General features: G+C 32.9%; 1 protein-coding gene across 4 annotated transcripts in view; it reads left to right on the forward strand.

Moving 5' to 3' along the window:
- Positions 1 to 2813: 2813 nt before the first annotated feature.
- The window catches only part of LOC145303512 (sushi, nidogen and EGF-like domain-containing protein 1), a 77869-nt gene continuing 53157 nt past the window's right edge, over positions 2814 to 27525 (forward strand). The window contains exons 1-2 of one of the 4 annotated variants that reach the window (XM_080144947.1): positions 2814 to 2935; positions 23980 to 24274. In XM_080144947.1, the coding sequence (XP_080001073.1) occupies positions 24023 to 24274 (252 nt within the window). In that variant the 5' untranslated portion in view covers positions 2814 to 2935; positions 23980 to 24022. Of the gene's footprint in view, positions 2936 to 19780; positions 19893 to 23979; positions 24275 to 27525 lie in introns of those variants that run through there. The other 3 variants (XM_080144948.1, XM_080144946.1, XM_080144949.1) reach the window with 3 other exon arrangements.

Raw genomic sequence — 27525 nt, forward strand, 5'->3', positions numbered from 1 at the left:
AAACAAAGCCATTATTTACAGATAATTTTATAACATCAACAGTAGATTCTCTACGGTGCAATGCATTGTGGACTAAATCACTGTGGATAGGCATGTAAAACTTCCTCCTGGTACACTGTGGGGGGGGGTCCCTACTAGAGCAGGTAATCAATCGATTTCATTAAAAAAATAGTCGATTTCACTGATTTCGATGACAATAAAAATAAGGGAGGGTGGAGCATTTGCAGATCCCTATTCAATCCCGGACAACGTCGGATCTCCCTGCTAGTAGAACATAATCCCAAAGGTTTTGGCGTCAGTTTTCCAAACACTCTGTATAAGTTGGAGAGGGAGAGGAAATTGTTAGAAAAGAAAATTCCAAATAAAATCACAAAAATATCCTATTTTATACAAATAATTTCTATTGCATCTTTTTTTTTCAGGTGTTTTTAATGACTACTGCGAGTATTGCTTTCTTTCTAATAGCTTTATTAAGAGATTGTTTGGGAATATTATCCGGCCTTCGAGTTAGGATCATATTTTTATCTTGAAAAAAAAAACAACCGCACTTTCAATGTCCAAACTTATTTTATTTCCTACCACTTAAGTATCACTCCCACTAAGAGATCGACCTGTTTGCTTTCGATTAAAAAAAAAAAAAAAAAAATGAAAAACAGTAGGTGATCTACTCTTATAAAAGGTTGGGAGGTTTTTATTACCCAGCCCTTGATTTTATTTGCTGGATCTGTTTTTCTTTCTATTTTTTTTTCTTTTTTCTCATTTTCCATTATTTTTCATGTAGCTTTTATAAATATTTTTTTATAAATATCTTTTGTAAATATTTTTTGTAAATATCTTTCATAAATATTTTTTTTATAAATATCTTGTATAAGTGTTTGTTTTTTTTAAAATAAATATCTTGTATAAATCTTTTGTATAAATCTTTTTTTTATAAATGTCTTTTATAAACATTTTTTGTATAAATATCTTTTAGAAACATTTTTTATAAATATCTTTTAGAAACATTTTTGATAAATATCTTTTAGAAACATTTTTGATAAATATCTTTTAGAAACATTTTTGATAAATATCTTTTAGAAACATTTTTGATAAATATCTTTTAGAAACATTTTTGATAAATATCTTTTAGAAACATTTTTGATAAATGTCTTTTAGAAACATTTTTGATAAATATCTTTTGTAAATATCTCTTATAAATAAAGTTAATATTAACTTTAAACCACTGGAGATATTTTAAGTGGGTCAATCCATGAAGTAATGTGGTATTGTAGTGACTGCTAAAGTGAAAATGATGGGCAAATCATGAAAAAAAATCTAAGGAATAGTGCTTGTACAAATTGATCAAAATGTATCTAGCTATGAGTAGGATAGACAGAGGACGACCATTTTGCCTACTTTGATGGCCTTGTGCCTTACTTGTAAAATTTAAAAAAAAAATTTAGCAGATAATATTTTCAAAGTGTAATATAATGTGAAAGGAAGAAAAAGTCCTCCTAGACTGATTTTTTTTTTATTTTTTATTTTTATTTTTTTTTTTTGTGTCCTAATTTAAGGTGCTCGTCTTTGGGGAAATGGATTTTCCCCTCATCTTAAAAACTAACATTGTGTCTAACGTTGCCCTCATGAGGTAGAAGCGAGTAACTGGGGATTGTTTTGGAATACACACAATAACCTTTAAAGTGTAACATGCCACATTCAATGTAAGTTAACTATGCAACACAATCATGCTTTGGCTTTTCGTTGTTTTCACAAATTCTCAAAAAAGAATTTGGGGCATTTTTAACAATAAAACAAAAAAGGATTGAAAAAAAAAAACAAATATAAAAAAAATAACTGTTAACAAAAGCAAGATAAATTACTTTTCTACCTACCTGGGTAAGATATTTTTTTTGTGTTTGAACTTATTTTAAAGGAATTTTAATTCAAACCAAACTATACAGTATCAGTTAGAATGGAAAAAAGATAGTTAACATTAGATGGTCACTGAGTGAATCTCTCTATCTTAAGAATCGAAAATGACACAAAAATACTAGTAATAAAAAATAAAATTCAGTTGAACATTATATTTTCGGCACAATTCAGCTGTGATTCTGTTTAATTTTCGATTTTTGAGAGTCTTTGTGACCGTCTAATATAAGCCATTTTTTTTCGTGCTAACTTAACAGAGTTGACACTAGTTTTGTATTGAACTAAAACGATTTAAATTAAGTTCAAACACACAGAAAACTAATGCAGGAAGATAAGAAAGTAATTATCTTACCTTTTGGTAACATTTATTTATTTTGTCTTGTTCACCCACACACATTTTTTTATTTTGTCTCTTGCTAAAAATCAACAATATCCCCCCCACACTATCAATGCCTAAATCTAAACACAAATTCCATGAACAAAGTTTTTTTCCTAGAACTTGTCTGCCTGCGGAACTCTATCCTGCTGATCTGCTTCCCAGATAACTACATGGTCGTCTTCAAGTTCTAGTTTAACCGTTCCTTTAAATAATTAAATTCTACCAAATTTTCACCACATGATCACTGCACTGCTGTCTCCTCAGTGACCACCGTGCACTCATTAACCCTTATCCTCAAGTGGCCGTTGGGCCTTGATAAGTGATGACTCTCTTATAAAAGAAATGCTACAATTGTCCGATGATAATTCGCATAACAGCTAAAATGAATTTAACACCTCCCAAATTGGTAAACATTAACTTACTCCATTTTTATAATTAACTCCCACCACCTTATTCTATGTCAGACATGTACACAATGTCTCTTCTCTTTTCCCAGTTCCCCACCCACCACAGCCTCTTTTTCCTCACCCACATTCTCTTATAAATACCCAAACTCTGATCATTATCTCAACAGTTACTGTTCATTTTGGCAAGTTTTACTCATCGAATGAAGAACCGGTCTTTTAAATCGTCAATGGAAAAACTAAGGTAACATTTCTTGTATTATTCAAGCTTTGCAATTTATATTCTTCACTTTTATATTTTAAAATTTAGAAAAAAGGAGGAATTTTATAAAATCGATCCCATAAGGTGATTTTTGGCGGTTTTATGTTTTTTGTAATGCCCGGAATATGGTACTGGATATTTGGGGGCGGGTTTAATCCACTGCGAGAGATGCACCCTCAGTAAGACATGCATCTAGGAGAAGGGAAAACCGATGTAAAACCTGTGGTCTACTGTTTGTTCTGTCCTGTTGCTAAGACTGAGATTAGCAGTTAGAATACCAAAAGTGTGGTTGGTGCTGCACAAAGCCTTCACTACCATAAACTAAATAATCCACGTGGATTTCTAAACAACTTAGTTGCTATATATATTATTCCTTAATTGGAAATCATTTTTTTTTAGATGAGCATTATATATATTAATTTATTTTTATTTTGGACTATTAGTCTCATCTATTAGTTGTTGTTTTTCATCTTTTATTGGTTGTTGTTTTTTACGACGTTTCGGCCAACTATTCCTCTGGTCTTCGTCAGGTGGTAACCGCGACCGACGGATAGCTGACGAAAGCCAGAGGAATAGTTGGCCGAAACGTCGTAAAAAACAACAACCAATAAAAGATGAAAAACGACAACTAATAAGATGAGAATAATAGTCCAAAATAAAAATAAATTAAACTTAGTTGCTGTAGCAGGCCTCATATGTCAAAATCAACAGGAGTATCACACAGTGTTCTGAGAACGATTTAGGCGTTGAGCCATTAACATTAACGGGCCAAAATATGTAGGAAAAACCGGTTTGGATCCATGAGTAATTTTTATAAAAGTGAACATATATTTTTTTTAACATAACACTAACCCTAAAAAAAATAAACATTAGAGACGGGAGAGATTCTATAAAAATACCCTCAAAAGTGAACATATATTTTTAACATAAGAAAAATATAAAAAAATGTATAAAAAAAAAAATAAACATTAGAGATGGGAGTGATTATATAAAATAACCCTCAGAAGTGAACATATATTATTTAACCCTAACAAAAATGAAGATTAGAGACGGGAGTGATTCTATAAAAATACCTCCAGAAGTGAACATATTTTTTTTAACTATACAATAACACTAAAAAAATAAACATTAGAGACAGGAAGGATTCTATAAAGATACCCTCAGAAGTGAACATATATTTTTAACATAACACTAACCTTAACAAAAAGTAGCATTAGAGACGGGAGTGATTCTATAAGAAAATATCCTTCAAAGTGAATATATATATTTTTTAATATAACACTAATCCTAGAAAATACATTGTAGACGAAAGTGAGTCAATAAAATTACTCTGCCTCACAAAAAAAAAAAAAAAAAAAAAAAAAAGCAATCATTACTGAAGACATTAACCCAACTTGATGCTAAATATTTTCCAGGATCCAAAAAAGAGTCTCTTATCTAATAAGTCCGGCACTATCAACTAAACTCCAAACTCTGTCATATCGCTACTATGTTGCATCTTTGTACCTATTGTAGAGCTCCCTAGATTCTGGAAAACCTTTTATTCTAATAATTTCTTCCCCTGAACTGATAGACTTTGGAACTCCCTACCTATTTCCTACTTCCTTGACTGTACTAACATGCAGTAGTTTAAATATAATGTGAACAGACATCTCGCTGCTCATCTCCCTACATAGTGTATCTGTAGATATGGTCCCAAATAGTAGCCGTTTACGTCCAAGTGGCGCTGCTGTGCTTTATTTTGGGAGTGAATAAGAGTTTTAAAAAGTACTTTTCATTTAGAATTTAAATTGTGTATTCAATGTTGTTTTAAACATTTCCAAGATGTTTTAACAAGTTTGACATTCCATTTTTTTCTTTTCGTTAATTTTTTTTTTTTTTTTACTTTCATCTTCTTCTGTTACGTAGAATCAATAAAGTGCAAACAAAAAAGTCCCCATTTACACCCACCCTCCCGTCACGAAGGTAGAGTTAGACACGAAGACGGTTTTTAATGTAGAGAAAATCAAGATCATCTAAAAAAGAGTGCATTCTAGATTGGAATACAAATTAAAATTGTCTCAGTCAGTGAAGGATTTCTCCTTCAACGACTGAAGGCAGAAAAGATGAAGTGTTGCATGAGAACAGACACGGCACTTTGCATCATTTATTTGCAAAAAAATATATATGTATAATTTAAATTTTAAACAAATTAGGCACAAGGCCATCAAAAATGTGTGAAAAGTGGGAGTTGTTAATCATCATATGTCTATCTTATATTGTCTATCCTACTCTTAGCTAAAATCATTGCAATTACCGAAATACCACATTTACTCTAGTAAACCATCCTACTTAAAATACCTGCAATTTGTTGAAAATTTAATACATCATTCAAACTCGGTAGTGTTTAAATATATGGTTAAGTGGCAGTTTTAGTCATTTAGAACTGCTTTAAAGCTTCACCGCTCACTCATTTTTCAACCAAATTTCAGACAATTATTACAGTTTATAGATCACTTTCTCATCTATATTATGAAAAAAAAATTTCAATTTTCGTTTAGTAAAACAAAAGTTATGATGAATTTTTTGGTGTTCAAAATCGTAAAAATATGTAAGGAGGTGGGCGACGCGTTTTATGACTGGTTTCCATAGCAACCACGTTGCTTCAGCGACTACTGTTGCTACTAATTCACTGCTGTCACGGAAACCAAGTGAAACGGAGAGAATTGAAAGCATGAAAGGGAGATAATTGGAGGGATTTATTGAAAACAGAAAAGTGCCGCACATTGTTATTACATATGTGTTTATGTGGACAAAAAAATAAGACTGAAATTCAACAAAGAACAAGTGAATTTACTGAAAGTCTGGAAAAATCATGGATTACAATAGAAAAATATGAGCATGAAAAGTAATAAACATGGAAAAGTAAAGGACTAGTTGTTAAAACCGGAAAAGAAAAGGACAAGATATTCTAGTAAAAAATATAATAAATTTATAACTTCAACCAGAACTAGCTCCCATACTTACAAAGCTGTTTAAGCATTGTCTTAAAGAAAATTGCTTCCCAACACCCTGGAAAATCTCATCAGTATGCCCTGTATTTAAGAATTCAGATGATTGGTCATCTCCCTCCCAGTACAGGCCAATAAGCCTCCTGTGCGTCATGAGTAAGTTGCTGGAATCTGTGTTAAATAGAGAAGTAGTTAACCACCTCAGCAAAAATAAACTTTTTAGTGACATACAATATGGTTTCCGTTCTGCTAGATCTATAGCAGATATGCTTACGGTTATATCTCATAGGATTAGCGAATTTCTTGATGGAGGTTTTCTTTCTAGGGCAGTTGCTCTTGACATATCAAAGGCCTTTGTTAGAGTATGGCATAAAGGTCTATTTCACAAGATCTCCAGTTACGGTGTTGCTGGAAATGTCTTCTCAGTTATTAAATCATTTCTCTCTGATAGGTTCATAACAGTAGTGGTTGATAGGCAGAAATCAGAAGGTCACAGTATTAATGCTGGTGTCCCTCAAGGGTCCATCCTGGGCCCAACTCTCTTCCTGAGCTACATTAATGATCTTCTAAATCACATACTTAGATCATTCATAGACATTTATGCTGATGACACTACCATCTATGGCAGTACATCAGACTGTAAACAACCAAGTTCTCTCCGATTCTCTCTCCTCTGATCTTGAGCATGTGGTACAATGGGGAAAGAGGTGGCTTGTTACTTTTAATGCATCTAAAACAAAGCTTCTTCATCATCAAGACTCTGATCCCCATCTGGCATCAATTGAAATAAATGGCTCTCATCTTGGGGAGGCTTCATGTTTTGACAAGCTCCTGGGCTTGACCATTACTCCTGATCTGAAATGGAACATATACATCAAATCTGTTGCCAAGGTCACTGGGAAAATGGTGGGATCCTTCTGTCGATTCAGTAGATATATCATTGTTGATGCAATTCTCTACCTATATAAGAGCCAGGTACGTCCACATCTGGGCAGGAACTGCTTGAAAGACTTTATCCTGCCTTGACAGAGTTCCAAATAGACTTTGTAGTCTAGTGGGGGATGTCCTTTTCTCTTCCCTACACCTTTCCTACATTACTGCTTTATTGTTATTTTCATGGTAAATGCTTGTCTGAGCTACAATCTATGCCCCCCCCCCTTACCAAATGTTCACGAAAAATAAACACTCATCTAGTTTAAACCACTATCAATAATTTCCCTCACTCTTTATTTGTGCCTAAACCTAAATGTAGATTCTATGAACAAAACTTCTTTCTTAGAACTGCACACCTATAGAATTTTGTTCCATTTGCCTGCTTTCCGGCTGACTATAATGTGGTCTTCAAGTCCAATGTAAACAAGTTCTTGATGAGCCGTTCCCCTTAAGTAATCCAATTTCCTAAATTTCCACTAGCAATTACTATGAAATTGTCCCATTGATGACTGTATGCCTATTAACCCTTATTCTCGAGTGGCCTCTGGGCCTTGATAAGTGGTGACTCCTTTGTAAAAGAAAACCCTTAAAATATTGCAGCATTAAGATTTTTTTTTTAATTCAGTTTATAACATTATATAATCAATTCTTAATGCTGCAATATTTTAAGTTATAAAGTTATTATATTTTTTACTAGAATATCTTGTCCTTTTCTTTTCCAGCTTTAACAACTAGTCCTTTACTTTTTCATGTGTAAGCTAAACCACATTACTTTTCATGCTTGTTTTTCTATTGTAATATATATGTAGCCATCCACAAACAGTACTGTTTTGCTGTATCACAACTATTCAGTGTGGCTAGACAAGCAACTAACTCAAGCCAGGATTGAAACTTGACCACCGAGACAACAGTCTGCACTTCTAACCGTTACGCTGTTCAGCTGCTGATATGACAGGCATGTGAATTAACAATGTTCAAACATTGTCTAAATGCCTAAGCTCCATTTGTTTACACAAAGAGCATCGCTTAATACACTAATCGTAGTTTGTTTTTCACTTCCCAATATGATCAACCCAAGGTAGGGAGCATTATAGTCAATATATATATATATATATATATATATATATATATATATAGTCTGTTTATTATACAAACGTTATTGGTTACACATGTGCATACATGTTTCAGTAGAATCCCAATTCAAGGATAACACCTCATCAGACCAAAAAAAATAATTGATATTAAAAAGGGAGTCAAAATTACATTAGTTTTTGTTATATCGTAGATTATATGAATAACAAGTCATTACTGGAGTTGTACAGAAAGGGTTTATTTAGGTAAAAAGGTACACACATTTCTAAGCGTCCATTGACAGCTTAGTACTAAATTCTGTCTCCCAAGTGAGGAGAGTTTGCTTGTCTTTTTATAGACGTAACAGTCCATTCATTTGAGGGGTGTTGGATCAATCCATTATATCACCTTCCTCCCAAGCTAAATTCTTCCCTAGAATTTCGCTTCACCATTTTTTTTCTTTTTTGACTTTGTCCAAAAAATTCAGTTCTTTTTCTTTTTCTTTCACTTCTTAAAATTTGCGTTTGCGAATTTTTGGATTTTGGAGAGTGACTTGTATTTTCAGTTACTGGTGCTTCCTTTTTTGGAGGCTCTATGTGAAAAATGCCATACAGTACTTCCATCGGTACTTCATTATTTTTAACTATTTCAATATATCGGGGTCTGAGTTGGTTTATGTTTTTTTGTGGGAAAATGTCTGACCTTTTATAATGTAGACCATTCTTCCAATTCTTTTTGAGATTATGCCTTCTTCCCAAAAACTCTTCCCTGCCCGATAATTTTTGAAAAAAACTTTATCCCCGTCCTTGTATATCTTGTATCGTCCATTATCTTTTACACTTTTTTTTTACTTTTTTACTCGGAATTAACCGGTCAAACACAGAGCGCACTTTTCTGGCAAACATTATTTCCGCTGGGGATAAATTTGCATTTGTATTCGGATTAGGCGTTATCCTATACACTGCTAAAAATTTCTGAAGACTTTTTTCTTCAGTGTCGATGTTATCGTTCTTTTTTAACGCTCGTTTAAACATATCGACAAATCTTTCAGCTTGTCCGTTAGATCGAGGGCTATAAGTTGGTGTTGTGACATGCTCTATGGCCAGTGACTCACAGTAGATCTTAAATTCTTGACCTTTGAACATGGTGCCATTATCACTAACAATTGTTTTTGGTACGCCAAAACGCCCAAATACCTCGTCCAACGCCTTTATTGTGTTTGCCGCTGTAGGAAGGATGTTTGAATTTAAAAATTTCTGGCCATTTCGACATGCTATCTACTATTACCAGGTAATAATATCCTTTTAGAGGTCCTGCGTAATCTATATGGATCCGCGTCCATAGTATATCTGTTTTAGGCCAAGGTTGCGTGTTAATGGGCGGTGCTTTTGCTGCTAGTTGGCAACCCTTACATAATTTTATCATTTTTTCTATGTCCAGATCCATTCCAGGCCAGTACGTATATGCTCTCATTAGTGCTTTCATTCTGGAGATTCCAGGATGTCCCATGTGGAATTCTTTTAAAATTCTCTTCTGTAATACTTGAGGTATTACCACTCTATCTGCGTTCATCGCACTTTGAAAATGGAAAAACTGTTAATCCTTTCCTCTTCTTTTCTTTTTGTCCCACTTGTTTTTTTATCTTGTTAATGTATTCATCTGTTCTTGCTGCTTTCTTTATTTCCTCAAGTGTTACCGGAAGTTCCCTAACAGTATTTATTAATATATCTGTTAGTTCATTTTCTTCTTTTAGTGCAGCTATAACAGTTTCTTCAAGTAATTCAGTTTTATTTGGGATCAACCTGGACAACCCATCTGCGTGTGCAATTTTGCTGGATGCTAGGTGTTTCATTTTAAAATTGTAGCTTAACAGAATCATGCTCCATCTTTGTAACCTATTAGCCGTATGAGTAGGAACCCCTTTTTTGGAACCAAAAATCGATAACAAAGGTTTGTGGTCCGTTTCCAAGATAAAAAATCTTCCATGGATGAACCTATGAAATTTCCTCATGGCGTATACAATTGCCAGACCTTCTTTTTCTATCTGACTATAATTTTTTTCTGCGGGTAGCAAAACCCTTGAGGCATGAATAATTGGTTTAGTCGATCCATCTTTGAGTCTGTGTAGTAGCACAGCATCTAAACCGTATTCGCTTGCATCTGCTGCTACAATTAATTCTTTTTTCGGATCGTAGTGAGCTAGTGCTAAATCCGATAACAGACATTTTTTTAATCTTTAGGAATGCTTCATCACATTCTTTTGTCCAGAGCCATTTTTTATTCTTTTTCAATAATTCGTTTAAAGGTACTCTTAGTTCATGCATATTTGGGATATAAGAATTATAATAATTTGCTAGTCCCAAAAATGACTGTAGCTGCACTATATTTTCTGGTCTAGGCATGTTTTTGATTGCTTCAGTCCTATTAGGATTAGGTTTTCTACCATTTCGATCAATCACTTGTCCCAAATATTCAATTTTGTCCATCCCAAAATTACATTTTTCGAGAGCCACTTTCAATCCATAGTTTGATATTCTCTTGCCAATGTGGATTTTATGCTCTTCCACATTTTTACTTCTTATAAGGAAGTCATCTAGATAAGCCATAGCAAAATCCAAACCTGCTAGCATTGTATCCATAATTTGCTGGAACAAATTTGGGGCTACTTTTAAACCAAAAGACAAACGTTTTAGTGAAAATAGTCCTTTATGGGTATTTAATGTCAGGTACTTAGCACAATCTTCCTGGACTTTTACTTGCCAATACGCTTCAGACAAATCAATTTTTGTAAAAATTTTTCCTCCGCTTAACTTCGAAAAAAATTTCCTCTGGGGTAGGAAGCGGGTAGTTATGCTCCTTGAGACAATCATTTAGACCTGTCGAAAAGTCCGCGCATACCCTGATTTTATTATTTTTCTTCTTAACGTAAACCGTGGGTGAAGCCCATTCAGAGTAGTCCACTTTTTCTATTACTCCAATATCTTGAAGTCTCTTTAATTCTTTCTCTATAGTTTTTAATGCTGAATATGGAACCTTTCTTTTGGGTTTGAAAACTGGTTTAGCCTTGTCCTTTAGTTCAAATTTCACCTCCGTTTTCGTGCAGCAACCCAAACCTTCAGAGAATACCTCTTTAAAATCTTTTTTTAATTCGTCAATAAACTTTCCTGGTAGTTTAGACTTTTCTAAACCCGCCAGACTTACTTTATTGCAAAATGAGCTTATGGGTTTTTCCCATAAATTAAAAAGAATCATTAAGTCTATACCGAACAAATTAGAATTTTTCCCCGGTACGACATATAACTTGGTTTTCACAGCATTCTCCTTTAGAGATACATTGGTAAAAAATTCACCCTTAAATTTTAGTTTATTTCCAGACACACTTCTGGTAATTTTTTTTGTATTTTGTAACTTTGGAAACCCAATTTTCTTCCAAGTTACTTCGTCAATTATACTTATGTCGCTTCCCGTATCTAGAAGACAGTTCACATTACAGCCATTAATTTTAATTTTAATATATTTTCTTTTATCACACCTAGACTCATTTTTAGAACCAATGGTCTTTATTTCTGCTTTTCGGTATTTTCCTTTCCTGCATACCATTGATTTATGGCCTTCTTTATTACATTTGTTACATATTTTGTATTTAAAGTAACAATCTTTAGTGAAGTGGTTTTTTCCCCCACATGTCTTACAGGATTTTTCGTGTGCACATTTCATCACCCTTTCCATTTTTTCCATATTTTTTTCTTCAAAATTTTTTCCTTCGATGCTTGTATTGTCCTGCTTTAAATTTAGCAGTTTCTGACACTCTTCCATAACTTTTTGTAACGTTCTTTCTGTGTCTTGGTTCATAATGGATAATATCCTTGAACGAATATCCTTATCTTTAGAGGCTGTTAAACCTTGCACAAAGATTAGACTTTTAAACATATCCTCTTTGAGGTCTTTTAATTTAAAGGATTCACAATGAGCATTCACTTTCCCTGCATATGTAATAAAATCTTCGTCCTCATGCTTCGTGATATTTAAACATTTATAACGTGTATAGAATAGACTATCTCGTTCACTGAAAATGTTTGACAATATTTTTATTGTTTCACTAAAAGAAATCTCTTCAGGTTTCTTTGGCAGGATAAAATTCGTATACTTTGTATTTTCCTGAGATCCAAGTTTTTGAAGAAGAAGGATAATCTTCTCTTCGTCTGTCCAAGACTGACATCTCTTAGCAAAAATATTTTCGTATCTCCGAAAATATGCCAGAAAAGTTAACCCATTTGTCGACTCGTATACAAATTCGGATAAAGAATTTGCTATTCCTTCAGGAGTGAAACGACAGTCTTTCTGCTGCGTTAAAATACTCTGTAGTATTTCGCTTTGCTTCAATTGCTGTTGAAGTAATTCCATTTGTTTTTGTTGTGCAAACAATGCCGATTGCATAGTTCTAGTGAATTCCGCTAATTGCTCCATGTTAAAAAAAATTTTTTTTTTTTTTTTTTTACAAAACCACACAATTAAACAAAAGATTAGCTCATATGTCCTATAAATTCAATGAATTAAAAGCACAATGTCTTTCCGAAGAGAAGAGGAAGAAAAAAAACACTTCCAGCCGAATAAAACTTGAAATGGGCACTTTTTTTTTTTTAAATTTCTTTTCAAAAAAATGTTCGCTTCAAAATGTCAATCTTTTTTTTTTTTTTTTTTTTTTTTTTAGGATTGTAACCGACTGAAACACTTACTTTTTAAATGTTGGCTCTGTCGAAGTTTTTCCTTTCTTCTTCCTTCTTTGGATTTCTTTTGTTTTCTGCTCGTTAATCTTCTTGTGTGCTTATTCCTTCGCTTTGTTTTTTAGTGAGTTTCGTTCGAATTCTTCGTCGCCAGTTGTTATATCGTAGATTATATGAATAACAAGTCATTACTGGGGTTGTACAGAAAGGGTTTATTTAGGTAAAAAGGTACACACATTTCTAAGCGTCCATTGACAGCTTAGTACTAAATTCTGTCTCCCACGTGAGGAGAGTTTGCTTGTCTTTTTATAGACGTAACAGTCCATTCATTTGAGGGGTGTTGGATCAGTCCATTATATCAGTTTTATAAGATACTAGCATGGGTACCCAGTGATGCCCGGGTCGACATGAAGTTCTGTTTAGAACAAACCTGCTATACTAAGAATGTAAATCATTTTCATCGTGGGCAACGTCGATATCCCACAACAATTTCAAAAATAAAAGAACGGATAAAAACATGTAAATGTAAACGCTCCAAAAAAGAAGTACCTAATACCCTCGCCACCAGATATTTCGGCAGAATGGATACAAAGAGAAGAAGCTATGTTAGAAAATGAATTGAGAAAGAGAGGGAGGTGTGTAAATTATATTGTAGACACGTTGACAGGAAGTGAGGGTCAGCTGATCGGATGCATGTGTCATGTGATCAGGTTAGCTGAATCGGGGAGATTGGGTTTTGGACATAGAAGGCAACGGACGGCTTAACAGTTGTCTCCTCCCCTTCACTGGGGGGGGGACGCTGACGTGTGTGGAAATGAGACCAAGAAATGAAACCATGCAGGCCAGAGATTCACTTCCATCCTTCTGCGGTCGACATCTGGAAGAAGAATAAAAACTATTAAACCAATTCCTTGTCTTGGAGTGAATGAATCTTCATCCAAAACAGGTTCCCGTCTCCCCTCCAAGACACGAGATGATTCCAGGTAGACCAACATCCACAACGCATAAACGTATGTCCAAAAATACATGTACCACACACACACACACATGCACACACAACGGCATATAAGCATTTAAATATCATTTAATAGACAGAACATTTAGACGATCACACACACGTCCCCCTTTTATGATACAACAACACAACAGCTATTCTCCAGATATTGAGCACTTTTTGTTGCTCGTGTGCTGAACCCTACCCCGCCAAAATAAATAAATAAATAAAATAAAAAATAAATGAATCAAAACAATTTTTGTTTCAATAAAAATAGCTGCGAGTGCCGGAGCGACTGAAAAAAAAATAGCCGTGTAGGTAGACTCCAACCTGAAAAGCAAATAAAGGGAAAAGCTAATTTACCCACTGTAGAAATAATAACGTTATAAACATTAACGCGTTTGAAAAGTTTAAGAACAAAATGGAATTCCTTTTATTGGCTTGTTTCTTTTTTTGTTTTTTTTCACGGGCTTTTTTTTTTTTCGTAAATAAAAGAAATTTTCAACTTGTTTCTTTTTTTTTTTGAGGGGGGGGGCGGATTCAATTCCCGAATGCTCAAAGATTCTGTATAGTTGTTTCATGAATAATAATAAAAACAAACAAATGAGATCTTTTCGTTTATTCGTACGTGTTTTATTAATTAATTAATTTATTAATATTAAAAAATGAAACAAGTATTTAAAAATAAAACAAAACATCTTTCTGTCTACACGAAATTATTTTTTCACGTTAGAAACTTATTGCGATTAGCAAATTATTTTATGTGGGGAAGAGTTTCTTTTTTTATATTTCTAACTTCGGAACGTATAAAAAATTCGTCTGGGAAAATAACTCTACCTATTTCTAAATAACAATCTTAAGTAGAACACTTAAAATAACTCTCGCTAGAAATTTAAACTTGACAGCTATTTAATAAAATCGATTTTCCTTAATATATATGCAAATGAGGTAACCTCTAATTGTATATTTTGAAAGAACTATACAATATATAAAAATAAATTAAATATTACATTAATGGACCTTTTGTATATATTAATCAAATTGTAAGCAAACAAACAGACAGGAATACGAATTTATATATATAGATTTAGGTGTGGTGCTGAAAGAAAGTGACGTGTATACTTTGTGAATGTGAGCATAAAGTTTTTTTGGAGAGAGGTGTGATGAAGGAAGAGAGTAGGGGTGCTGGAGGAGGGGGAAGTACGATTTTGTGTGGTTAAGTTGTCGAAGTGGAGAGGTGTTGGTATTTTAACTTGGCGGTTATTTATTGGTCTAAGCTTTCGTTTTGATCTGAAGTCATATTATACTCTTATCGTTGATACTTCCCTATATTCAGTTTTTATGGTTGTTTTTTTTTTTTCTTTTCTGCCGGCGACTTTGAAACTAGAAACAAATGAATGGATGAAAAAACTAGGAATAGAATAAAAAGAATAAATAATTAAACAAAATAAATAGAACAATAAATATATGAATAAATAAATGAATAAATAAATAAAACTTACCAATAGGAAAATGAAGTCGCCACCAAAAAAGGAAAAACAACCAGAAAAATCTAAGGTAGGAAAGTAGCAACAATAAGAGTATAATATTACTTCAGATCAAAACAAAAGCTGAGGCCAACAAATAACCGCCAAGTTAAAAGTATACCAACACCTCTCCACTTTGACAACTTAACCACACGAAATCCATACTTACCTCTCCTCCTTCACCAGCACTCCCTTCCTTTACCACACCTCCCTCCAAAAATCCTACTGCTCACATTCACAAAGTATACACCCCACTTTTTCCCAGAAGGTTAACCACACCCAAATATCTAATAAAACTAAAGTAATTTTGACTCTCATTTCAATATCGATTCTTTTTTTTTTTTTTTTTTTGTCTGATGATGTGTTATCTTTGAATTGGGATTCTACTGAAACATGTATGCATATATGTAACCAATAATGTTTGTATAATAAACAGACTATATACCAGCTGTCCTGCATTGCATCTATCTATCTATCTATCTATCTATCTATCTATCTCGCTCTCTCTCTCTCTCTCTCTCTCTATATATATATATATATATATATATATATATATATATATATATATATCGACGAATTGGAAATGAAAACAAATGTTTCTGTATAACTCACTTTCTATAAGTATCTATCTACAGGGGTCGTTCTAAAAGTAAAGCCTCCTATTTTTTAACTTAAAAATTTGAAGAGCTATGAAGACGGCAGTGGTACCATTAAAAACAAGCGATCTTTTATTCTTCAGAATTTATTTTTCTACATAGTCACCACCATTCTTAAAAAGTAAGGTTAATTCTCTTAATGTAAGGAATTCATTCATAAATCAGATAGGAAATAATTAAGCTGCATTATTTTTCTTTTGTTGAAGATTCCGGAACCAAAATTAAGCTGGCTACTTTATCCTATAGGCGACGTTGTTTAAACATTCCAAATGTGTGTTGCTATATTTGCAGGGAATATACATTGTAACCCAACAGGAAATGGATCAGTGAATTTGTGAAGTGGGCTTATCTTGCTTACTTCAAAGTAATACTGGGCGATCATAATAAAGCATGGCCACCCCATATTGTATGCAAGCAATGTGTTGAGCATCTTTGACAGTGGACAAAAATGGATAGAAAGTTACTCCCCGTTGGGATTCCAGTGGTCTGGCGTGAATTTAATGATGCAGGAATTTAATGGCACCTCACTGTTCCTGACACATGTTTTTTTTTTTTTTTTTTTTTTTTTTTTACAAAGGTGTCACCACTTATCAAGGTCCAGAGGCCACTCAAGGGTTAATAAGTGTACAGTGGTCAATGGGACAATGTTGTAGCAATTGTTAGTGGAAATTTGATAAATTGGATTACTTAAGGGGAACGGCTCATCAAGAACTTGTTTACGTTGGACTTGAAGACGACCATATTATAGTCAGCCGGAAAGCAAGCAAATGGAAGAGAGTTCCACAGGTGTGCAGTTCTTAGAAAAAGGCTTTGTTCATGGAATCTATGTTTAGGTTTAGGCACGGATAAAGAGTGGGGGAAATTATTGATAGTGTTTTCAGCTAGAAGAGTGTTTCTCATGAATGTTTGGCAAGGGGGAACCACAGATTGTAGCTCAGACGAGCACTTGCCATGAAAACAACGATAAAGCATAGACAGGCTCGCATTGTCTCTTCTGCGAGAAAGAGGCCGCAGGGGAGAGAAAAGCTGCATTATTTTACTTTCATTGAAGATTTTCAGAGCAAAAATTAAGCATGGCTACATTATCTCCTAGGCGACGTTGTTTAAACATTCCAAATGTGTGTTGTTGTGGCACTAGGGTACTAAAATGAGCTCTCGGTTGGTTTAAAAAAAAGTAGGCCAATGCTGGCAGCTGGTTTGGCTGCCCCATACCCAGCGTTACAATCTTCAAAGGGAGAAAATTAAAAAAAAACAAAAAAAAAACAGAAAGCATAAATGTAGGTGCATATGCTTCTAACACTTGTAGTTTTGCTCACTATAAACATGTGTCATGTGTCCATGACAGTGGTTGCTTTCTTAGAGTCGCACACCGTCAATATCTGCAAAATGAGTGCTTCAGAGCATAAATGCATTAGTTCAGTCATCATAACAATGCAATTTGCAACCCCTCTGAGTCATTTGATCAGAATTAAAAAAATAGGAGGTATTACCTTTGGAACGCTCTTTGTGTCTATGTATTATGCATATGATTTATTAACACGTATCCTGTCGACTATAGAATTGATTTTTTCGATTTTTTTTTTTATATCAGTTTGTCCAAGCTTAGAGGCTATATAAATACTGTTTGAAGTTTATGTGAAAGCAATATTCATGAACTCTGAAAAGAAATCAAATTAGTTTAGTGCAAATATGTGATAAAAATGGAAATTGGAATAAAAGTATGAACTCTACATTACTTCAAAAATTATATTCCAGCTAAGGGACAATGGTAGGAAAAAAGGTTATGAAAATTTCAATTCTGGCTCATGAAAAAGTAGGAATTATACTTGAAGATAAACACTGAGATTTGAATTGGGAGAGGCAGCTTTTAAAGATAAGGGATGACAACAGTGTATATTAATTGAACTATTCTACTTGAGCAATTCAGTCTAACTGACGTAGTGAAAGTTGGAAAAGAGGCTGAAGCCCACAGTGTTTGAGTTTATATAGACTAGCTCACATGATCCCTAAAAGGACAATAATTGGTTTACTGTTTGGCCAATCCATGCCACTCTTAAAGGATTATAGCGTGGATCCTGGTTTTGATAGGGTATAGACGATTGTTGCATCTTTAAAAATGCACAAAGACACAAACTGGCAAGTGAAAAGCAAGAAATAGAAATGAATAAAAAAAATGAATGTTGAATAAAAGAAGAAAGCATTGTTAATGTATGCAATATATTTATACTGGTAAGGTTACCCGGCGTTACCCGGGGCAAAAGTAACCTATTTCTATTAATACTTTCATCTCTCTACCTCTCTCTGTCTCTCTTTTTCACTCAACATTTTTTCTTCTCTTCTTAGCCCATTCCTCTCTAGCTGGATGCAGATGTTCACACACGCACACATACATGCACACACACATGCACATACACACGTATGTACATGCGCACACACGCATAATCATGTACACACATATACACATGCACACACATATGCATGCACACCCATAGACAAACACACACACATACACACATAAATCTCTTTTATATAATAGATTTCTTGAGTAATGAGTTGGTATTTTCTTTCCAAATAAGTACATAATATAATAACACTGAAAAAAAACGACTTCCCTGACGAAACCCGGTCCAGTTGACTTCAGGAGAATGAATAAAATTTTTCTAAATTTCAAATATTATTCCTCTGGGACAACGCTGATCAAGAATATATCAATATCGTGGGTGTTTATTTTGTAGTTTTTTTTATCTTTAACTGGAATCACAGACACACACACACACACACACACACACACACACACACACACACACACACACACACACACACACACACACACACACACAACTGCCCTTTATATAATAGATGTAAAAAATTTACAGATAATTCAAAGCTATTTTTATGTTATTAAATTGTTTATTTAAAAAAGTTCAATGTTTATAGTGAGCAAAACTACGAGTGTTAGAAGCGTATGTGTTTACACGTATGCTTTCTGTTTGTTTTTGTTTTTTATTTTCTTCCTTTGAAGATTGTAACGCTGTGTATGGGGCAATCAAACAAGCTGCCAACATTGGCCTGCGTGTTTTTAAAACTAACCTAGAGCTCTTTTTAGTATCCTCGTTGTTCCCTTAAGTGTAGTTATCTGGATCTCTTTTGCAATTGGTTCACCAGGAATATTAGGTAAGACTTCAGGTTCTTCTTCATAAGCCTTGTGGCACCTATAATAACTGGTATGATTGATATCTCTCTAATATTCCAGTTTCTTTTCATATCATACATGAGACCTTGATATTTGGTCTGTTTCTCCCTTTCAGCTCTGTTCAGACATCAATCATTAGGAACACTCACTTCAACCAAGGTTGCAACTCTCTCTGACTTATTTCATATAACTATGTCTGGTTTAAAAGTAGCATTTTCAAGATAGGTGGCTTTCGGGATTATATAGCCGTGAATATGCGTGTGTGAGAGGATATGTAACTGACTTCAGTAGGCATTATGTGTGTGTGTGTGTGTGTGTATGTGTGTGTGTGTGTGTGTGTGTGTGTGTGTGTGTGTGTGTGTGTGTGTGTGTGTGAATTAAGAATAGTCATTTACTGTTCTCTAGCCCGAGCATAATATCATGGGAATGACTTGTCTTGTCTCTGGCTCAACTGTGTGGTATGTTTAAGCTGTGTGATCGGATCAAACTGTGAATTTCCTTTTGTTGCCAAAAAAATGATTTTCAAGCAAAAAATGAATGATTTTTTGTGTGTAGAATTAATGACCACTATTTGTTTTTTTTAAATCAATATTTCGCCGCAAGCTTCTGTTTGCACGAAAATTTAATTGTATTTTTCTAGAGTGTCATGGGGCATGGTTTCTTTGTTTTCGCACACGTCATTGATCAATGACTCAATAGGATTGGGATACATAAATAACTGTCTCTAGATTATTGTATATATATATATTATTTTTTTATTTACGATTGCTCTTCACTGCAGCTAGACCAACAAATGTTTCATGCTCAGACTCAAAACCCAACCTCTTGGTCGGAACTTCTTACCTCTTCAAAGTAAGAGAAATTATAATATATGTTTAAATTTGCAGTATGCTATTATTCATTATTTTATTAAGTGTAATGCTTTATGTTAAGTGGAGGCCATTTATTCCCTTTCTAGAGCGATCAAGTCACGAGCGCAAAACAAACATCTCATGATATACACCAAGTCAAATGTTGTCCTGGTGACTGAGATTAACGATTGGAAGAAACGGTATTTAAGATTTCACTACATAAAGCAGAACTGAATGCAATAATTCCCGGTCAGATTTTAGCCTAATTTATCTTTGATGTCTGTAAGATATATGCACACTTTCATTTCTGGTATTTATGTGGTAGAAAATAAGGTGTGCATATATCTTTGTTGACCCTAAGATTTATGAAGATTTGAAGCAGCTTTTTTAAAAAATAGTTCTCCAGATGAACTTCCCAAACATTCGCCCTCTAATAATTTAAAATCAAAGTCAAAATCAGACAAAGAGATAAGCATTTACTAATCTATTAGTGTCTTACAAATTCCAACATTTAAAATGGAATTTAAACCCAATCTGATATCTCCAGGAGATCTCTACAGCTTGTGAGGCATTAAGCCATAAGTAGTTTGTACCTAACTATTAAATTTGAAGAATTAGCAATTTACAATTATATTTGAAACGCTATTCATCGATAATCTACTTGAAATTTCAACTTGTTGTCACCTCATCAGTAGGATTTGCTTGTTCATTCTTTATTTAATCTGACATATATGCTAGAAAAGGTAGCATAAACATACACACTAGATTAGTATTCTAATTTATGATATTAAGAAAATATTAATTTCATTCAAATAAACTATATTTAAAGATTATTTATCTTATTTGACTAAAAAAATTCCATTTCAAAATTAAACAAATAATTTTTAAATGTAATTTACATTTAAATATGATTTTAGCTTATTTGTCTGAAAAACTTACATTTCAAAATTATTTCCATTTTTTTAGTAAAATGATGTTAACAAAATTATTTATCTTATTTGGCTAAGATATGTTGAAATATGATTTGCCTTTTTTGTCTGAGCTTAAAAAATTATTTATGTTATTAAGCTAAGAAACATTATATTTAAAAAAATATTTAGCTTATTTGTCCAAATAAGAAAAATGTATTTAAATGATTCACTGTGTTTATCTTTAAATGACATATACAAATTATTTTCTCTTTTGACTGCAATATAATGATATACATAAATCATTTATTTTTTATGTTAAAATTTTATAGTTCTGAATTTTTGAGATGAGGATTTGTTATTCGTATTATTTGGATTCTTCGGACTACTGTTCTCATCTTGAGTGTTATTCACACAATGTTTCTATTGATGTAACCTCTAACCTTCTGCAGATGTATTTTGTCGAACTTGAGAATCTGTGTGCAAACTAGGATATCTGAACAGAATTTTTTATTTCATTCACGAGGGTTGCATATTTTGTTTCATCAGCCATGGCTGGGTAGAAGTCCTAAGTAATTCTCAATTGTATTTTTAAGTCACTCGCACTGAAGATTAAATCTTCAATCTTCAGATGAGTGTAAATTTTACAACTGAATTTTACCAAGTACTCTATCCACTGCGCCATGAGTCCTTGCAGCTTTTCTAGAAAATCATGTTTGTTAAAATAAATAAAAATTTATTTTAATCCAAGCCATCAAAATAAAATAAATTATTGCATAACAAAACAACAATAATACAAAAAAAGTATTGTATCCTATTTTATAATTAACTAGCAAGACCTGTGTGCCAGTGTTGCTCGGTGGAAGTATGCCTACCACCTCACCCGTAAACATAAAAAGATTAAACTATGGTTATTAGTGGTAGTGACTGGTAGCTATAAAATAGCGGGCACTGGCGCCCAGGGCCAAAATGAATGTACTGTGCCGAAGTAACAATGTTAGTATCTATAAATCCATTCTTAACATGAGAATTTTATTATGTGTTCTGATTATTCTGTGCTCTCACCTAACATGTTAACACTGTGTCACGAGGAAAAGAAACAACCAAGAAACATTGCTGCAGATCAAAACAATGATTCTCCTAACCTTTAAATATTTCCTATCATGGAGTACAAGCTTAATTTTCAAATGAATAAAGAAATTTAAGGTAGTATTTTTAATGACTGTAAAGTCGGGGATCAATTTGTAATTATAACGTTCTAATAAATGGAACACACACTTTTTTGCCATATCAGTTGTTAATACTGCATCTAGCCGTTAAATATTTGCCTTTTCTGTCGGTAAGGTGTATACGAATTTTTCCAAGTTATTTTAGTAACGTGAAAACTAAGCGTGTAATCTATGATAAGCGCCATAGAGATGTGAAAAAATTGAAAATGGAATAATCTAAATGCTAGTGGCAGCATTAACAACGGGAGTGGCCAAAAAGTGTACGTTCACTGTAGTAGAATGTTATTATTCCAAACTTAAGCATTTAAGCGTTGATAATCGCCTGAAACATTTACAAATAAGTGAAAAATAAAACAAATTTAAATAGTAGGGGCAACATTATTCAGGTCCACCAATTCTTTTTTTATTTTTTTTATTTTGCAATCTGAAAGTTATGTGTGTTTTAAAAGTTCTAAAAGGGTAAACGTGTCCAATAGCTGACCCTAATTGGGCTGCCATACTCTACTAAATATTTGAAGCCAAATATTCAACAAAAAAGGCCAAATTGATAACTATGGCTAGATTTTCTGCAAACAGAAAAGCCAAATTGAAAAACAAAGAGTGTGTGTATAAATATATAAACATTTATGCATTTTACACGCCATTATTGTTATTTTTTGTGTGTTTTTGTGGATTAGTGATGTTTTAAACCGATACTTTTTATATATATTTATATAATAAAGAGTTCAGCTCCCAAATAATCACATATTTTTTATTACAAGTTGTGTCGAAATAAAAAAATAATTACGGAGTGTGTTAAAAGAAATATGTTGCTAAAATAAAATTATTGGCAAAAATAAGTTTGTTTTATTTCGTTTAATAAACTTCTGTGTTTTTTTTTTCAGCATAACAATAAAACAACGCAAATATTTGGGGGCTAAAACTTGATAGCAAGGGCGGTTTAATTTTATTGTTGCTATGACGAAGATATCATAATAAGTCTCTTAGTGATGTCATATTTTAGTGTTAGTAAGCATTCGTTTATAAAACGTAAAACTGGATTAAGGAATATGAGAATTTTCAGAGCTCAGCCAATCAGAATCGACAGACTTTGACGAGGGAGTCTTTATCATTTATGAATAGGAAATTGGAAAGATTATGTTAGGGCTATGTATTTATGAGCCAATTACGGTCAGTGTAATCACAGAATCTGTGGAACGTTCGTTCTGGTGACAACTGGTGGCAGTGGTAGTACTATATATTTAAAGAGAAAAATAAGGACTCCTTCCTCTAAAGATGTTGCGATTATGATGGTGTTGTTCGTACGATGCAAAGTAGTATTTTATTATCATGATTGAATGTGTCTAAAATGTTGTTCGAAAGCTACATAAGATAGAAACTAATAGCCTAGATGTATTGAATTTGTATGTGGCATATGTTATTGCAAACCTACGATACTTTGCTTTCGAGGAGAATTTCGGCAATCATTTGGAGAAGATATTTTTTATAATACTAAAACAGATCCAAAACATTGAAAAACATTGTATTCTAAATAAAAACAAAATAAAAACACTGTATTCTATTTTTCTAATAAATACAAAGAAATTAAAGACTATTTAATAAAGTAATATATTTTTATAATAATAAAAAATATTCAAATCATTAAAAAAAATTGTATTCTACTAAAAACATAAACAGCATTCTATTTATTATTTTATGCCAAATTTAATTCAGTATTACTTATTTTTGTAAAATATACGTAAAAAAAATGAAATTGTGTACAAAAGTTTTGCATTTTCTTATATGCTAATTTGTTTATTTGTTTTACAATAAAAACGGAAGTCCGATTTGGTAACCGGACCATTATTTGTTCTACTCAAGGTTTTCACCTGACACTGATATGGTTGGATCTAGGGTTGCCTATTCTTTCATTACGCCTTTATTTTATTTTATTTATTTATTTATTTTTCAGATTATTTAAAAATTATTGGAAACTCATTTACTTTTAAGTCATCATGAGCAAATCAAAAATGATGAGAAAAGAAGAAACAAGTTCGAATAAAAGGAAGGCTTTTTGTTGCTTGATGTGGATTACGTTGCTGGTTCCTCTGACCGGGGCCGAGCCTGATGTGGAATCTCTGACTCCATATGGACAGGCGGAAAAAGATGATGTCGTTCAAGTCGAAAAACTGAGTTCCATGAATCCTTTCGTTGTTCACCTGAATGCCCAATTCACATTCACGGGCAATACGTATGACGAGGTTTACGTAAGTCACTTTTAGTTCAATCCTTTCTGTTATTTTATTGCAGATACTTTTGTCAGGTAACAACAGTCAAAGAATGGTGGCTGTAACAGCCAAAATGAAAACAAGAATACTCAAAGATAATGATAAAATATTTTTTACTCTCTGAGAGCATATATATGTATGTGTGTATGTGTGTGTGTGTATATGTGTGTGTGTGTATTATATTCCAGATTAATATAATATAATTCAGAGGTAAAATATCCAATCAATTTAACGAGGTTTATACAAGAGTACTCAATATCAAGATAGAGCAATATATACTTTTTATTTATTTTTACATATACATGAGATTATATATACACTCTTGAGCAAAAACAAAAAAAAATGGGGCAAGCGTGAAAGAGGGAAGAAATCGATTTTTCAATATTTTTCCATGAACTTTTGTTAATTTTCACTGAAAATTTCTATTTTAATCCTAAAAATGGTAAGACATCGTTTTGGTAAGGACATAAAAAACCGAATTGCAGCATTAAGGCAGTCCAAAATGACTTATAAGCAGATTTTTGATATTTTAAGAAAAGAGAATGTGAAAATATCTCTTTCTGTAGTGACGTGAATTGGTCAAAGGTTCGAAATCGAACGTTTGGTAAAAGGGAAATCTGGATCTGGTCGCCCATGAGTACCCACTTTGAAGGACGACTACTTAACTGTTTTGAAGGATCGAAAGAAAACTTATGTTGACTAAAGCAAAGAATTCAAAACAGGGGCTGGAAATTCTCTTTCTAGATATGCAATATCTAGACCAATGAAAGAAATGGGGTTTTCCTCTAAAAGGTATGCAAAGAAGCCATTTTTATCTAAGAAGAATATCAATGATAGAAAGAGATTTTCCTCGGGTTATGGCAAGAAAGATACAGACTGGTTAGATGAATCAAGATTTTGTCTTGTTAGTGATGCTCCCGATGCTTCTGAACGGTGCAATAGAGGAACTGGAGAAGGATTCTCGCCAAGTTGCATAAAATCGACAGTTAAACACGGGAATGGAGGGATAAGGGTATGGGGAACTTTTACTGCAGCAGGAGTTGAGGAACTTCTTAGATGTGAGAAGTCAATCAATGCAAACGAATACATTCGAATATTAGAAACAGGACTGTTACTAAGTATTCAGAAGCTGAAAATATCCCAGAACATTATTTTTAAACATGATAATGCCCCTGCACGCACTGCCAAAGTCACAAAAAAATGATTTTCTGATAATTCAATTGATATAATATTTTGGTCAGGTCAAAGCCCCGATTTAAATCCAATCGAGAATATTTGGTCCATAATATTTTGGGTATTGGCTGGAAAAACTTTTGAGAACAATGACAAACTGTGGAAAGCTATGCCAAGCGAATGGAATAGCATCTCCTCTTCAGTGTTCCACTTTGGTTGAGAGCATGTCTAAAAGGATTGATCTTTTAAAGAAATCAAAAGGGAATGCGATTCCATCCTAAGCATTTATTAAAGTAAATGTCTTGTTCTGTGTTATTAGTCTCATTTAAGTTTCCTTGTTCAATTGTTCTTTGTTCAATATAGCTTTTAGTGCAATAAAATGTATAAAAACTTTTTGCTCACGAGTGTATATATATATATATATATATATATATATATATATATATATATATATATTATTATTATTATTATTATTATTACTATTATTATGTATATACATAAAATTTTATGTAAATTTTTTCAGTATTTACTTTGACAGTGCTCGATACGTAAGTAGAGCTAGGTAGAAGTGGCTGACTAGCAAACTCAGTACCATGGGGATATATAAAAATATGAGGCAACATAAATTTCATGCAATAGCCTGACAAACTCTCACGACGATAAAACGTGGAAAATTCTGTGTAGCTTATGTATATATATATATATTTTTAAAACTTACTACACACACACACACACACACACACACACACACACACACACACACACATATATATATATATATTCCCAGCTCGCATTTAGGTAAAAATGCGCTTTCGTAAATAATTGAATTCATTCAAAACATATCGCTAAAACCAAAACAAACAACATTTAAGTAAATCGCGATATATCCAGAAAGTTGGTGAGATGGGTCAGAGGTAAGGGCTTAGGCTCATTACCGTGGGATCCCGATTTCGAATCTAGCTATATTCAGCCACTCTGATGAGTCGTAGACGACGAAACACGTGTCAGTGGATTATTACATTTTAAAAATAATATATATACCGCTCCCCATGTGGGGGTACTAAATTGGTTAAAGGGAAAATTATTCCCAGCTCGCATTTAGGTAAAAATGCGCTTTCGTAAATAATTGAATTCATTCAAAACATATCGCTAAAACCAAAACAAACAACATTTATATATATGTATATATATATGAATGATATAGATTTCAGAGGTAAAATATATAATCAATTTAACCAAGTTTATATAAGAGTGCTGAATACCAAAGTAGAGCAAGATATACTTTTTATTTCTTTTTACATAAATATTGAGGTATTGCTACACATTCATGAGTATGTTTTAGTCAACTAGTTATAACTAACTAGAGACATTATCAGGAGATGTTGTTTACAAAAGTCCAGTCCTTAATGGATATTGGAAAAATTTCACAGACGTTCAAGTCTGGAGAGCAATAGTAAAAATTAAAATCAATTAAAAATTAAGATAACCCCGTTTAATTATTGAAGAAAAAAATATAATACAAAACATTAAGACATTAAACAACAAAAAATAAACAGCAAAAAAAAACATAAAATCAAAAAAAAAAATGAAGACTAAAAATTGACAGAGTAGTTTGACAGAGACCGTTCTGCACATACACAGATAAGGTCACACACACACACACACACACACACACACACACACACACACATATATATATATATATATAATCATCCACATACAGTACTGTTTCGCTGTTTCACAGCTCATCAGTGCGGCTAGACAGGCAACTACCTCAAGCCAGGATTGAAACCCGACCGTTTATACGGCAGTCAAGGCTTCTAACCATTACGCTATTGGCGGCTGCTTGAACGAGTAGTGAGTTTAACGATGTTTTGATATCGTCCGAAAATATATATATATATATATATATATATATATACATATATATATATATATATATATATATATATATATATATATATATATATATATATATATATATATGTAATAACATTCCAAGTTGATGTTTTAAATGTTGGGTTATTGTAATTTAATCACAGTATTTATAAAGAGCT

This window comes from Euprymna scolopes, chromosome 19, assembly GCF_053919585.1.
Source record: "Euprymna scolopes isolate OS-2025 chromosome 19, ASM5391958v1, whole genome shotgun sequence".
NCBI lineage: Eukaryota > Metazoa > Mollusca > Cephalopoda > Sepiida > Sepiolidae > Euprymna > Euprymna scolopes.